Source organism: Staurois parvus, unplaced genomic scaffold (assembly GCF_062004578.1).
Source record: "Staurois parvus isolate SC_StPar_1 unplaced genomic scaffold, SC_StPar_1.0 ptg000144l, whole genome shotgun sequence".
Lineage (NCBI taxonomy): Eukaryota > Metazoa > Chordata > Amphibia > Anura > Ranidae > Staurois > Staurois parvus.
This window is the reverse complement of record NW_028317940.1, coordinates 983,187-997,721: the sequence shown is the minus strand read 5'-3', so window position 1 is coordinate 997,721 and position 14,535 is coordinate 983,187. Positions and strand designations below refer to the sequence as shown.

The following is a 14,535-nucleotide window of genomic DNA, read 5'->3' as shown; positions in this document are numbered from 1 at the left end:
TCTGATTGAGGTGCCGTGGCATGACCATAACCACTTGCCGACCTCAAGTTGCGGTTTTAAAGTGGTATACCAGGGTTATGACTGAAGCTATCAGCTATAACCCCATTTTTTTTTTTTAACACCTTCCCGCCCGGTCTATAGCAGATTGACGGCCGGGCGGGACATTCGCCATTGACATATCACTACACCAGTCCGTTGCCAGTATCATGTGACCGCTGTGACCAATCACAGCAGATCACATGTCAATTGTATACAATGGATGGCTTCCTGCCATGCCATCCATTGTATACATGACCCACCATGACCCTTGTAGGACTGGTAATCCAACAACATAAATGTGCCTGTGCTGTGCCGACCCTGGCGGCCTCCTCTTGCTGAAATCATCACTGCAGACTAATCTTCTGCAGCATAAAAGGACCCCGATGCTGGACAGCCAATAGGGAATGATTATGTCAAGCAGTCTGTGGTGTGGTGGACACTGGAAGAAGCACATACCATCCTTACATAGAAGAATGGAATGAGGTGACCATTTAGATCAGGGGTGTCAAACTGGTGGCCCTCCAGCTGTTGCCAAACTACAAGTCCAATGAGGCATTGCAAGGCTGAAAGCTACAAGTGTGATTCCCAAAGGCAGAGGCATGATGGGACTTGTAGGCCGGCAGTTTGACACCCCTGATTTAGATGCATAAAAGGGGCTCTGAGTTGGGTTTTTTTCATATGTTAAGCCAATGCTGGTGGCCGTGTGGATACCTGGAGTTTAATTTTTACATTTTCACATTTTTTCCTCGCCAGAGATTTATGAGTATCAATGGCACATCCTTCAACCTTGAGATACACATTCACCTTGCCCGTGCAGGGCAAAGCAACATTTCCTTTGCAAAGGGTATTGACAAACCCACTTAGGCTCACCTTAACTGCACTCCCTCAGAGCTCCTTCTTACTCCACAGCCAATGAGAATACTCACCACTTCCAGGGGATGGGGGGGTATATATGGCCTGCTCCCACATAATGGTTCATGGCCAACGTCCTTCAGATCCAGCTTGGGGCTACTTACTCATTCTGGGAACCCAGCTAGAAGGGTCACCGGCAGGAAGAAGGAGGCCCCGATTCCTCTATATAGACCTTTATATCACTAGAGGGGTCACCGGCAGGAGGCCCCGATTCCTCTATATAGACCTTTATATCACTAGAGGGGTCACCGGCAGGAGGTCCTGATTCCTCTATATAGATCTTTATATCACTAGAGGGGTCACCGGCAGGAGGAAGGAGGTCCCGATTCCTCTATATAGACCTTTATATCACTAGAGGGGTCACCGGCAGGAGGTCCTGATTCCTCTATATAGATCTTTATATCACTAGAGGGGTCACCGGCGGGAGGAAGGAGGTCCCGATTCCTCTATATAGACCTTTATATCACTAGAGGGGTCACCGGCGGGAGGAAGGAGGTCCCGATTCCTCTATATAGATCTTTATATCACTAGAAGGATCACCAGGAGGAAGGAGGTCCCGATTCCTCTATATAGATCTTTATATCACTAGAGGGGTCAGCAGCAGGAGGTCCCGATTCCTCTATATAAATCTTTATATCACTAGAGGGGTCACCAGCAGGAGGAAAGAGGTCCTGATTCCTCTATATAGATCTTTATATCACTAGAGGGGTTACCGACAGGAGGTCCTGATTCCTCTATATAGACCTTTATATCACTAGAGGGGTCACCGGCAGGAGGAAGGAGGTCCTGATTCCTCTATACAGATCTTTATATCACTAGAGGGGTCACCAGCAGGAGGAAAGAGGTCATGATTCCTCCATATAGACCTTTATATCACTAGAGGGATCACCAGCAGGAGGCCGATTCCTCTATATAAACCTTTATATCACTAGAGGGGTCACCGGCAGGAGGAAGGAGGTCCCAATTCCTCTATATAGACCTTTATATCACTAGAGGGATCACTGGCAGGAGGAAGGAGGTCCTGATTCCTCTATATAGACCTTTATATCACTAGAGGGGTCACCGGCAGGAGGTCCCAATTCCTCTATATAGACCTTTATATCACTAGAGGGGTCACCGGCAGGAGGAAGGAGGTCCTGATTCCTCTATACAGATCTTTATATCACTAGAGGGATCACCAGCAGGAGGCCGATTCCTCTATATAAACCTTTATATCACTAGAGGGGTCACCGGCAGGAGGAAGGAGGTCCCAATTCCTCTATATAGACCTTTATATCACTAGAGGGATCACTGGCAGGAGGAAGGAGGTCCCGATTCCTCTATATAGATCTTGTTCCAACAAGGACAAGCTGGGAACACCAAACTACTAAGACATAAGATGGAGACTAAAACCTACAGGATGGGCCGTACTTGTAGTGTTAGAGAAAGGAATAAAGTGAAAGGAAAAACAAGATTTTCTGAAGACAGATTCTTCTTCTTCATCTGCTTTAATATACATGCGATATAATCAGGTAATTGAAATGTTACAACTGAAAATGCCAGGCTGATAACTGCAGCTCTACAATTGTCGTGTAGTCTGATCTCCCCTTCTCTTCATCCACAAGCAATATCTAGCTCCTCTCTCACCATGATGTCCTCCATGAAAGCTTCTGCTGAAGGTCAGGGGAGATCAGACTACACTGCTAGAGGGACCCAACCAGCAGGCAGTGACCCTCCCCCCTTCTCTCTCATCATGATGTCCTCCATAGAAACTTCTGCTGAAGGTCCGGGGAGATCAGACTACACTGCTAGAGGGACCCAACCAGCAATGACCCCCCCTCCCCCCACTATGATGTCCTCCATGGAAGCTTCTGCTGAAGGTCAGGGGAGATCAGACTACACTGCTAGAGGGACCCAACCAGCAGTGACCCCCCCCCTCTATGATGTCCTCCATGGAAGCTTCTGCTGAAGGTCAGGGGAGATCAGACTACACTGCTAGAGGGACCCAACCAGGTCTCTGATCTCCTTATAAAGTGTTTCTTCCATGATAAAGATCAGAGGAGCGCTCAGCCACGTGTTTTCTGAGGTGTATATCAAGGTGTGCTTCTTCCCAGTGTGAGATCTCTGATGTATGGCAACATATCATCCATAGAGAAGACATTTCCCGCACTCAGGACACTAATACACTTCGAGGGTGGTGTGGGTTCTCTGATGTTTGGTAAGACAAGATTTCTGTGAAGAACATTTCCCGCACTTAGGGCAGCAACACGGCTTCTCCCCTCTGTGGGATCTTTTTATGTTTAAGAGGTTTTTACATTTAAATGGATAAGATTTCCCTCACACAGGACCGGAAAACATTTTTTTCTGCGTGTGACACATCTGATGATTAGTGAGATGGAACTTCTGGGAAAAACATTTCCCGCACTCAGGGCAGGAATACGGTTTTTCCCCCGTGTGCAATCGAAGATGAATAGTATGTGTTTCTGTGAAAAACATTTCCCGCACTCAGGGCAGGAATGTGGTTTCTCTCCTGTGTGAGATCTCTGATGTTTAGCAAGGCCTGATTTCCGGGAATAACATTTCCCGCACTCATAGCAGGAAAACATCTTTTCCACAGCGTGACATACCCGATGTTCATTGAGATGGGACTTTTGAGAAAAAGATTTTCCGCACTCTGGGCAGGAATACGGCTTCTCGCCTGTGTGCAATATCTGATGTTTGGTAAGATTGGCCTGCTGTGAAAAACATTTCCCACACTCAGGGCAACAAAATGGCTTCTCTCCCGTGTGAGTTCTTTGATGTATAATAAGTTTTGATTTTAACAAAAAGCATTTCCCGCACTCAAGACAGGAAAACACCTTTTCCTCTGTGAGATACCTGATGTTCAGTGAGACTTGGCTTTCGTGAAAAACATTTTCCGCACTCTAGGCAGGAATATGGCTTTTCACCCGTATGCAATCTCTGATGATTGTTAAGATTACACTTGCGTGAAAAACATTTTCCGCACTCAGGACAGCAAAATGGCTTCTCCCCCGTGTGCAATACTAGATGTTTGGTAAGATTGGACTTCTGGGAAAAACATTTCCCGCACTCAGGGCAGGGATACGGCTTCTCGCCTGTGTGCGATTTTTGATGTCTAACAAGTTCTGATTTCCGTGGAAAAAATTTCCCGCACTCAGGACAGGTAAACACCTTTTCCCGCATGTGCCATATCTGATGTTCCTTAAGAAGCGACCTTTGTGAAAAACGTTTTCCACACTCAGCACAGGAATATGCCTTCACATCTCTGTGCAATCTCAGATGCCTGGAAAGATTGGACGTATGTGAAAAACATTTCCCGCACTTAGGGCAGCAAAATGGCTTCTCCCCCGTGTGAGATCTTTGATGTATAATAAGTTTTGATTTTAACAAAAAGCATTTCCCGCACTCAAGACAGGAAAACACCTTTTCCACTCTGTGAGATACCTGATGTTCTGTGAGACTTGGCTTTCGTGAAAAACATTTTCCGCACTCTTGGCAGGAATATGGCTTTTCACCCGTATGCAATCTCTGATGATTGTTAAGATTACACTTGCGTGAAAAACATTTTCCGCACTCTAGGCAGGAATATGGCTTTTCACCCGTATGCAATCTCTGATGATTGTTAAGATTACACTTGCGTGAAAAACATTTTCCGCACTCAGGACAGGAAAATGGCTTCTCCCCCGTGTGCAATACTAGATGTTTAGTAAGATTGGACTTCTGGGAAAAACATTTCCCGCACTCAGGGCAGGGATACGGCTTCTCGCCTGTGTGCGATGTTTGATGTCTAACAAGTTCTGATTTCCGTGGAAAAAATTTCCCGCACTCAGGACAGGTAAACACCTTTTCCCGCATGTGCCATATCTGATGTTCCTTAAGAAGCGACCTTTGTGAAAAACGTTTTCCACACTCAGCACAGGAATATGCCTTCACACCTCTGTGCAATCTCATATGCCTGGAAAGATTGGACGTATGTGAAAAACATTTCCCGCACTTAGGGCAGCAAAATGGCTTCTCCCCCGTGTGAGATCTTTTATATAAAACAAGTTCTGATTTCCTTGTATAACATTTCCCGCACTCAGGGCAGGAATATGGCTTTTTACCCGTGTGTGAACTCTGATGTCTACTAAGATAGGACCTCTGTGAAAAACATTTCCCGCATTTATGGCAGGAATAGGGCTTCTCCCCTGTGTGAGACCTGATATGTGCAGTGAGATCGGGTTTGCGCATAAAGCGTTTCCCACACTCAGGGCAGGAATAAAGCTTTTCCTCTACGTGGAATCGCTGATGTACAGAAAGATTTAATTCAGAGCTAAAACTTTCCGCACATTCAGGACAGGGAAATGTCTTCTCCCCCTGAACCACGGCCCCATCCCCCACAGTACGAGGTTGCTCAGAGTCAGAGGGATTCCATGGTCTCTCCACACTGGGAAGTCCACCATCCATAGTGGAGCTCATTGTCTTTTCTCCGGCACAATCACCTGGGATGTCCTCATCTTCCATTTTACAACCTGGAGATAAAGTGAGACGATCCTTTGAGGGTTTCTCCATGGCGGGTCCTGGAAAAATAGAAAAACATCAATAGATAGGAGAGGGTTAGTTCACTTCCATCAAGATTCCATCTGGTTCAGGGAGATAGGAGGGAGCAGATGTTCTCTGTGCATGTCCCAACCAGCTGGGACTCTTCCCCTCTTCAGTCAAAGGGCCTTTGGTCCTCCCAGATCACTTCTACATTTACACCGCCTTGTCAGAGGAGCAGGAACCAATGGGGGCTGGGGGGGGGGGGGGCGGTAAAAGAGCAGAGATAAGAGAAGAATATATTCTGGTCACCTGTGCTGATCTCTGTAGGAGTGTCCTCCTCTATGAATGTCCTCCTCATTCCAGCCTCCTCCGTATATTGCTGATCATCCCTCACATACGTCTCTTCTACTTCACCCTCAACTTTCATGTTCATCAGATCTTCACCCTAAACCAACAGAATGGCAGAAAATAACATCTGTAACATAGAAGGATCTATGATGTGAGATCACATAGAACATCTCATCTTGTAGAGTCCACACATCGTCTCCACATGTCAGAGTGTTCTATCACTTTATGTTCCCGACCCTCAACTCCACCTACCTGATGATGGTGAGGGATGGTGTGACCTTCCTGTGTGGAATCCCGGGAATACAGAGGACGGGGACATCTCTTTGGTAGGTTCCGATGACTGGATCCATCTACCTGATGGTGAGGAATGGTGTGACCTTCCTGTGAGGAATCCCGGGAATACAGAGGACGGGGACATCTCTCTGGTAGGTTCCTGGTATTAGGAGGCTCCATCATCATGCCCTTGTGTCCTTCTGAAAGTTCCTCCATCACTCCATACTCCTCATCCTCCTCTTTATACTCTTCTTTCGGAACAATATTATAATCCCCGAGGTTTCCATGCTAAATAAGTATTAAACCATTCATTGTAACAAACATGCTGTGTATAAATCATAACTACTGATAATTGTTCCTCATCTACCTGATGATGGTGAGAGATGGTGTGACCTTCCTGTGTGTCCATCATGACGTCCTTGTAGAGGTCCTTGTGTCCTTCTAAATACTCCCACTCCTCCATGGAGAAATAGACAGTGACACCCTGACACCTTATAGGAACCTGACACACACAATGATACAGTCACCATCCAGACACATCCCTTGTCTGTTACTGGAGAATGTCCCAGAATTCCCGGCACCGCTCACCTCTCCTGTCAGCAGCTCCATCATCTTCTTGGTGACTTCTAGAATCTTCTGCATGTTGTGTCTCTCAGGGTTTAGGGAGTCACATGGAGGCACTGTGATGGTCATATGATCACCTGACTTCAGAAGAGGGAATCTCTGTATTGGGGAACCAATAGGAACATCATGTTAGACTCCCAGAATCCTCCTCACCTCTCCGGTCAGGTCTGTGTGATGTCATGTGACCTCCCAGAATCCTCCTCACCTCTCCGGTCAGGTCTGTGTTTTATTAATAGAGACAAGAGTGACGTCATGTGACCTCCCAGAATCCTCCTCACCTCTTCGGTCAGGTCTGTGTTTTATTAATAGAGACAAGAGTGACGTCATGTGACCTCCCAGAATCCTCCTCACCTCTCCGGTCAGGTCTGTTTTATTAATAGAGATAAGAGTGATGCCATGTGACCTCCCAGAATCCTCCTCACCTCTCTGGTCAGGTCTGTGTGATGTCATGTGACCTCCCAGAATCCTCCTCACCTCTCCGCTCAGGTCTGTGTTTTATTAATAGAGACGAGAGTGACGTCATGTGACCTCCCAGAATCCTCCTCGCCTCTCTGGTCAGGTCTTTTTTATTAATAGAGACAAGAGTGACGTCATGTGACCTCCCAGAATCCTCCTCACCTCTCCGGTCAGGTCTGTTTTATTAATAGAGATAAGAGTGATGTCATGTGACCTCCCAGAATCCTCCTCACCTCTCCGGTCAGCAGGTAGATGATCTCCAGGGTGAGGTTTAGTATCCTCTCAGTCATGTGACTCGGGTCCTTCTCCATCCTCACGTGTGGCACCATCGATGAAGGTCTCTGGTCTGGGGTGAATACATGACAATACGTTAGGATGAATATCTGAGACGGGGATAATTCGGAATGATCTTGCGGTTTGGCCTTCAGTCTCACACTTGAACCTTTGCCCGTCTGTCCTGTTTTCCGGGAGCCATCGCATATAGAAGTTCTACCGTTTCTGTATAGAACGGCTTCCCACTGTTACTGGTTCCTGAAGAAGTCCTTGCACCCTCTGCATCCCTAGGAACCATTGATGTCATCAGGAACTCCGGCCACATCAGCCAATAGGGTGTATCTGGGCAATGATGTCACCACTATCCCCACCCCCTGCCTTTATATACTTGATGACAGCTCGGGGAGCCGTCGTTTGGCTATTGGTACCATTAGGATTGGTTGCGTCCACCAGGTCGATGTTTTTTTTTTCTACAAGTTGTCGGGCATAGTGATTGATGATGGATTTTCTACCAAAGGTATTTTTGGGATTTTTACTTTTTTTTTTTTAATTAAAAAAGGACTTGAAAAACATTTGGGTAGCTTTATTCTAGGTGACATTTTTTTTTCTGTGAATGAGTAGGGGCTCTATGTACCTCCTACTCATTCATGTGGGGGGAGGGTCGTTCAGTGCCTTATTCAGATTCCAGCAAGTCGTCCCCCCCTCCCCTCAACAATCACGAGCCAGGGTTGTGAGGAAGAAGCCCTTGTCTTTATCGACATGGGGACAAGGTGCTTCCCCCTTTCGCTCCTGGCCTGCCAGGCTGCATGTTCTGATTCAAGGCGTGGTGTGAATTTATTTTTTAGGTACCACCCCTTCAGTTAAACAAAAAAAATCCAATAAGTACATATGGATTTTTTTTTTTGAAGTCCGCGGAAGTTCGAAAAACGAAAACCCGTAAGTGAACAAAAACGTGCTAGTGCAAAACCAACACAAAAAAGTGCACTTAGCGGTGTGCTTTGTCCACCCTCCGAAGGGGTAGGACCTCTACCCTGATCCCCCGGGGCAAGAAGCTCCTGACAGAGACTAAGGTTCTCATCTGGTCCACCTAGCCAAAAGGCCTGGCAGACTCTTTTGCTTGTGGCTAGCCTAAGCCAGCCACCAAGTACTTGGTAAGGGGGCTCTCCCGAAGGGAAACATATGGATTGGCTCATTTGAAAGTTGTGGTGTCTACAAACTATGGGATATACTAGTAATGGTGATAATCAGCGACCTATAGTGGGACAGCAATAGTGCGGCAGGAAATCTGACACTAACTGATGCTGGGTGGAACTTGTCACGACCCGCGGTCGCCGCCACCAACAGGCGACAATCGCACAGCCGCGACTAACAGTAATACGTCACGCCCACGGCGTCAGACCTTCTCACCAAACTCGTGACCGAAGGGCCGGCCGATCCAAAACCGCGGTGTGACGCACGTAACAAGGCCCCACCCAGCTGCACCCTACACAGCGATTGCTCAGCTAATGGACTACAATCGGTGCCTGCAGCCTGGATGCGCTTGTTACTGGGTCAGGTTAGTTACGCAACTAACCCTATACTGCCACCACCACTTTTGTCGGAGACTGGGAAACTCCCGTTACTAAATATACACTATAATGATTGAAATATTGGTCTATATAGCACGGCCCACGGACCTGCTATACAGAGATATACAAACAGTAGCGTCTCTTCAAAGGCAGGGATTCATGAATTGCAAGTAAGCGCTTAGAAACAGTTTAACACTTTCAGAAAGAAAGATTTATTACTAAAAGCGTTGGATGCAAAATAAATATGTACAAAGAGATATCACAAAAATATATATATGTATACAAAGACACAGCAAACATAGAATAGCGGGAAAATACAGGATAAGTTACTTGCCTTGCCTGGTTTTAGCAAATTCAAGTTGTGAGCAGAAAGCTTCTTTGATCTCCCCTTGTTACGATGTTGCTGGGAGATCCCTGTGTGTGTGTGTCACAAACTCACTTAAAAGTCTTAAAAGCCAAAAGGGGAGGGGGGGCTCTGACTTGGGAGTGGTCATTGGGGAACTCTACACTAAATTACTAGCTTCATATCCCGTGATATGAACCATACAGTTGACCTGAGGACTGGGCACTTATTCTGGTCCGTTTGATAATGAGTGGGCTTACATAGTTTTGGGTGATAAAAATGACACCTCTGCCGACTGGCTGGCTCCACTTCTCATGTCTTCCTGGTTGTTTCACACCATTTGCCAGGAGATAAAGTCTGCCTCACAGGAATGCAGGGGGGATGTGAGGATTCCAGGAAGACCTCAAATACACAGACAGAACACGAAAACGAGGGTTGAGGGGGAACTCCGCTCCAATTCTGATGAGCAAGTTTGCCACACCTCCCCCTTAAGTGGTTGCCAAGGAGTGAGCTACAAGTTCCCTCCTGACGCAACCGACTTCTGCTGGCTCGACCTGCCGTGATAACCCATCCGCGTTGCCATGGGTGCTGCCCTTCTTATGCTGTATGGTGAAATCGTATTGCTGGAGAGTTAGGCTCCACCGGAGTAGTTTGCCATTCTCCCCAGCCACACGATTTAGCCAGCTCAGGGGATTGTGATCAGTGATCACGGTGAAGTGCCGCCCATACAGGTACATTTGTAGTTTCTGGAGAGCCCACACGATCGCCAGGCACTCTTTCTCGATCGTGGCGTATGCTACCTCCCTCGGGAGCAGCTTCCGGCTCAGGTAGAGGATGGGATGTTCCTCTCCTGAACCATCAACCTGGCTCAGGACGGCACCCAATCCATATGCAGAGGCATCCGTCTGCACTAGGAAACGACGGGTGAAGTCTGGAGCCTGTAGCACAGGGGCGCTGGCCAGCGCCTCCTTCAAGGCCTGGAAGGCCTTCTCACACTCGGGTGTCCACGACACCTCCTTGGGCAGTTTCTTCTTGGTCAGGTCAGTCAAGGGTTTCGCCAGGCTACTATAGTTACCTACAAACTTCCGATAGTAGCCAGCTGTCCCCAGGAATGACATGACCTGCTTCTTGGTTTGTGGGGTAGGCCAGGCCAGGATGGCCTCCACCTTCCCTGTTTCAGGCCTCAGGGTGCCTCCTCCTACCTGGTGTCCCAAATACTGGACATCTGTCATGCCTATCTGACACTTGCTGGGTTTGACTGTCAGATTGGCGGCTGTCAGTCTGTCCAGAACTTGTGACAGATGCCCCAGATGTTCTTCCCAGGTGGGACTGAACACGGCGATGTCGTCCAGGTAGGCTACTGCGCACTGTTCCAGCCCCTCCAATAGGTCGTTCATGACCCTCTGGAAGGTGGCTGGGGCATTCTTCATCCCAAAGGGCATGACCGTGAATTCAAACAAGCCGAATGGGGTGATGAAGGCCGACTTTTCCCGGGCCTCGGGCGCTAGAGGAATTTGCCAGTACCCCCTGCTCAGATCCATGATCGTGAGATAGCGGGCCGCCGCCAGCCTATCCAACAATTCATCGATCCGGGGCATGGGGTAGGCATCTGCAGCGGTGATGGCGTTCAGCTTCTGATAGTCCACACAGAACCTGGTCGTCCGGTCCTTTTTGGGGACCAGGACTACAGGGGACGCCCAGGCGCTGTGAGACTTCTGAATCACCCCCAACTGCAGCATTTCCTCCACCTCCCTCTTAATATCTGCCAGCACCTCTAACGAGACGCGATAGGCGGATTGTCTAATAGGAGGATGGGCCCCTGTGTCTACTTTGTGGGTAGCAAGATGGGTTCTCCCAGGCTTCCCAGTAAACCTACCCCCATGTACTGCCAGCACTCTCTCCAGCCCAGGTACCTGAGTGGGGGTAAGGAGCGGGTTGATCGGGAGGGCTGACTCCCCTTCCCTAGTGTCTGCGAGTAGGTCCAGGAGGGGGTCAGACTCCTCGGTCTCCTGTTGGCTGCAGACTGGCATGACGTAGGCCGTACGTTCGTGGTGAGCCTTGATCATATTAACATGGAAGGCCTTCTGCCGTCTGCTTCCTTCGCCTAACCTAACCAGATAGGTCACATTGTTCAGGCGCTGGGTGATAGGGTACGGGCCTTCCCAGGCAGCCTGCAGTTTGTTCTGCCGCAAGGGTAGCAGAACATACACCTGCTGCCCAACGTTGTATGTCCGCTCCCTGGCATTACGGTCATACCAACGTTTCTGCCTGGTCTGGGCCTGGGCCATGTTTTCTCGTACCAACCCCACCAGCATCTCCATTTTATCCCGGAACCTGAGCACGTAATCCACCACGGAGACCTCTGGGTCCGCAATCTTGCCCTCCCAGGTCTCCCGGATTAGGTCCCGAGGCCCTCTCACCCTCCGCCCGTACAGAAGTTCAAAGGGCGAAAACCCGGTGGACTCCTGAGGCACCTCTCTGTAAGCGAATAACAGATGAGGCAAATATCGTTCCCAGTCCTTGCCCTGGGACTCCACAAAGGTGCGCAACATTTGTTTCAATGTGCCATTGAAACGTTCGCACAAGCCATTCGTTTGTGGATGGTAAGGACTGGCCATGATATGCGTCATCTGTATCTTCTGACAGAGAGCTTGCATCAGGTCGGACACAAACTGGGGCCCCTGATCACTAATAAGCTCGGCCGGAAACCCCACTCTGGTGAAGATTCCCAGCAGAGCATCCGCAACCTTGTCCGACCGGAGGGAGGAGAGAGCCACAGCTTCCGGATACCGGGTGGCATAGTCGACCACTGTCAAGATATAACGTTTGCCTGAGCTGCTAGGAATGGCTAGAGGCCCCACGATGTCTACTGCCACCCTCTTAAAAGGTTCGTCAATCACAGGCAAAGGTTGTAATGGGGCCCTGTGCACCTCTCCTGCCTTGCCAACTCGCTGACAGGTACCACAGGACCGACAGTAATCCGCTATGTCCGCAAACATAGTGGGCCAAAAGAATTTATGGATCAATCGGGCTCGCGTCCTCGTGATGCCCAGGTGCCCGGCCAGAGGAATCCCATGAGCCACCTTCAGCAGCTGTCCCCGACAGGGATGAGGCACGACAAGCTGTCGTCTACCAATGTCAGTCCCCCTTCCCTCAGTGGGCAGCCCCTCCCTATATAGTCTGCCTTGCTCCCAGTAGACCTTTTGTTTAGCATTCTCCGCAGGGGGGCCATTAGCCAGATTCCTGAGCTGCTCCAGGGTCTGGTCTGTCAGTAAGGCAGCCTCAAATGTGGAACTACAGGTCCCAGCCAGCGGTCCTGTAGCAAACAATGACAGCTGCTGAGGCTCCCTGGAGGCAGAGTCCACTGGGTCAGAACAAGGGGAGGGGTCAGGGACATCCTCCTGCTGTTCTGAGACCAGAGTCTGTGCCTCAGCTACCCGAGCTGCACTGCGGGTGACCACTAAGGTGAGGGATGCCTCATTAGTATCATCAGAACCATCAACATTACTGACCTTATTAATGACATTACTAATGATATTACCGACATTAACATCAACATTACAGGCATTTGCAACATCATTGTCCTCATCATTATCAACAGGTACTTGTCTACTGTCCATGTCACCTGAGTTCGTTACCTTCCCCAACAAGGGGATTTCTTCTCCCTCTCCAGCTAATGGAGAATCTTGCCACCCCGCTCCCTTCCCAGCCCCCTCCCTCTGTCCATCCACAGGCTGCCCAGACATTAGTTCAATATCTGCACACTGTACCTTGGTAGGTCCCGAGAGTTCCAGGGGGGCATCCGGAGAGTCCTTAGCAGGGGCATAATAGGCGATAAGGGTGCCCAGATCGGCCCCCAATAGGACAGCTGTGGGAATATCATCAGAGACTCCTACCTGCCTCATCCCCCTCCCTGCACCCCAGTCGATGAACACATATGCCTGGGGTATGCGGGAACGGGTTCCCCCCACTCCGGTGAGGGTCAGGAACTTCTCGGGGATGATGTCTGTGTCCTCTATCACCTCGGGTCGGACTAAGGTGACTTCAGCTCCAGTGTCACGTAAGCCTGTTACGGTCCGGTTGCCGACGATGACCGGCTGTAGGTTGATGCTGGGTCCCCGAGGTTTTCTACTGACCAGCAGCACGGAGGAAGAGTTGCGGGCTGGCTGGCCCGATGATGTCATCTTCTTCTGCTCAGGACACTGGGTCCTGAGATGTCCGGCTTTCCCACAGGCGAAACATCTGCGGGTGTCAGTCAGGAATGGCTTGGCTCCAAGCGCTGCAGGGTTGGGCGGAGGTGAAGCTTGACTCACCGAAGTGGGAGAGGTTGCTAGGGACGATTTCCCCCCTTTCCAGCTGTTTGGAGGAGCCTTGCGAGGTTCAGGCACTCGCGTGTGGACGAAGGTATCGGCCAGATCTGCTGCAGCTGTAGTAGATGCTGGCCCCCTCTCCAAGACGAACTGTCTGACGTCTGCTGGGCAAATGTGCAGGAGTTGATCTCGGATCATGAGATCCTCCAAAGATTCATAAGAATCAACTTTCAGTCCCTTAGTCCACTGTCGGAATGTGGTGCGTAAGCGACTTGCCACATCCGTGTAAGAGTCCCCAGGTCCTTTCTGCATGGACCTGAACCGCTTGCGGTACACTTCCGGGGTCATCTGGTACTTCCGGATAATGGCATTTTTTAAACGTTCATAGTCATCATCTTGCCCCTCTGGCAATTCAACAAATGCTTCCAGGGCCTTGCCTTGTAGCCCTGGTGTCAGGTACCGAACCCATTGAGCTTGGGGCACATGGTACTGACGGCACGTTTTTTCAAAGGACAGTAAGTACGTGTCAATGTCACTGTCCTTTTCCATTGCGGGAAACTTGGCTGCGCCCATGGAAAGAGTGGCGTCCCTGTGATCTAGGGACCCGAGGTTCTGACCCGGTCGCTGCTGGAGCCTTGCCATCTCCATCTCGTGCCGACGATCAGCTTCCCTCTGCACCGCCTCTCTCTCAGCTTGGCGTTCCGCAGTTTCTCTGTCAGCCCGGCGTTCCGCAGCTTATCTGTCAGCCGCTGCTTGGCGCTCTGCAGTTTCTCTGTCAGCCGCTGCTTGGCGTTCCATGAACCGCAGGTATGCCTCCAAATCTGTCTCCAGGAGGCGTTTTAGGGCCTCCTGCATCTGAGAAGAGTCT

The 14,535-nt window shown here is 49.6% G+C and overlaps 1 protein-coding gene across 1 annotated transcript; it reads right to left on the bottom strand.

Annotated features, from left to right (window-relative positions):
- Window positions 1–2,419: 2,419 nt before the first annotated feature.
- Window positions 2,420–9,042, bottom strand: LOC149465023 (uncharacterized). Its single transcript, XM_089673772.1, is given in 6 exon segments — window positions 2,420–3,792; window positions 3,794–5,462; window positions 5,782–5,917; window positions 6,073–6,381; window positions 6,461–6,816; window positions 7,407–9,042. Coding segments are annotated over 5 exon segments (2,772 nt in total). The 5' UTR covers window positions 6,557–6,816; window positions 7,407–9,042; the 3' UTR covers window positions 2,420–3,230.
- Window positions 9,043–14,535: the final 5,493 nt, after the last annotated feature.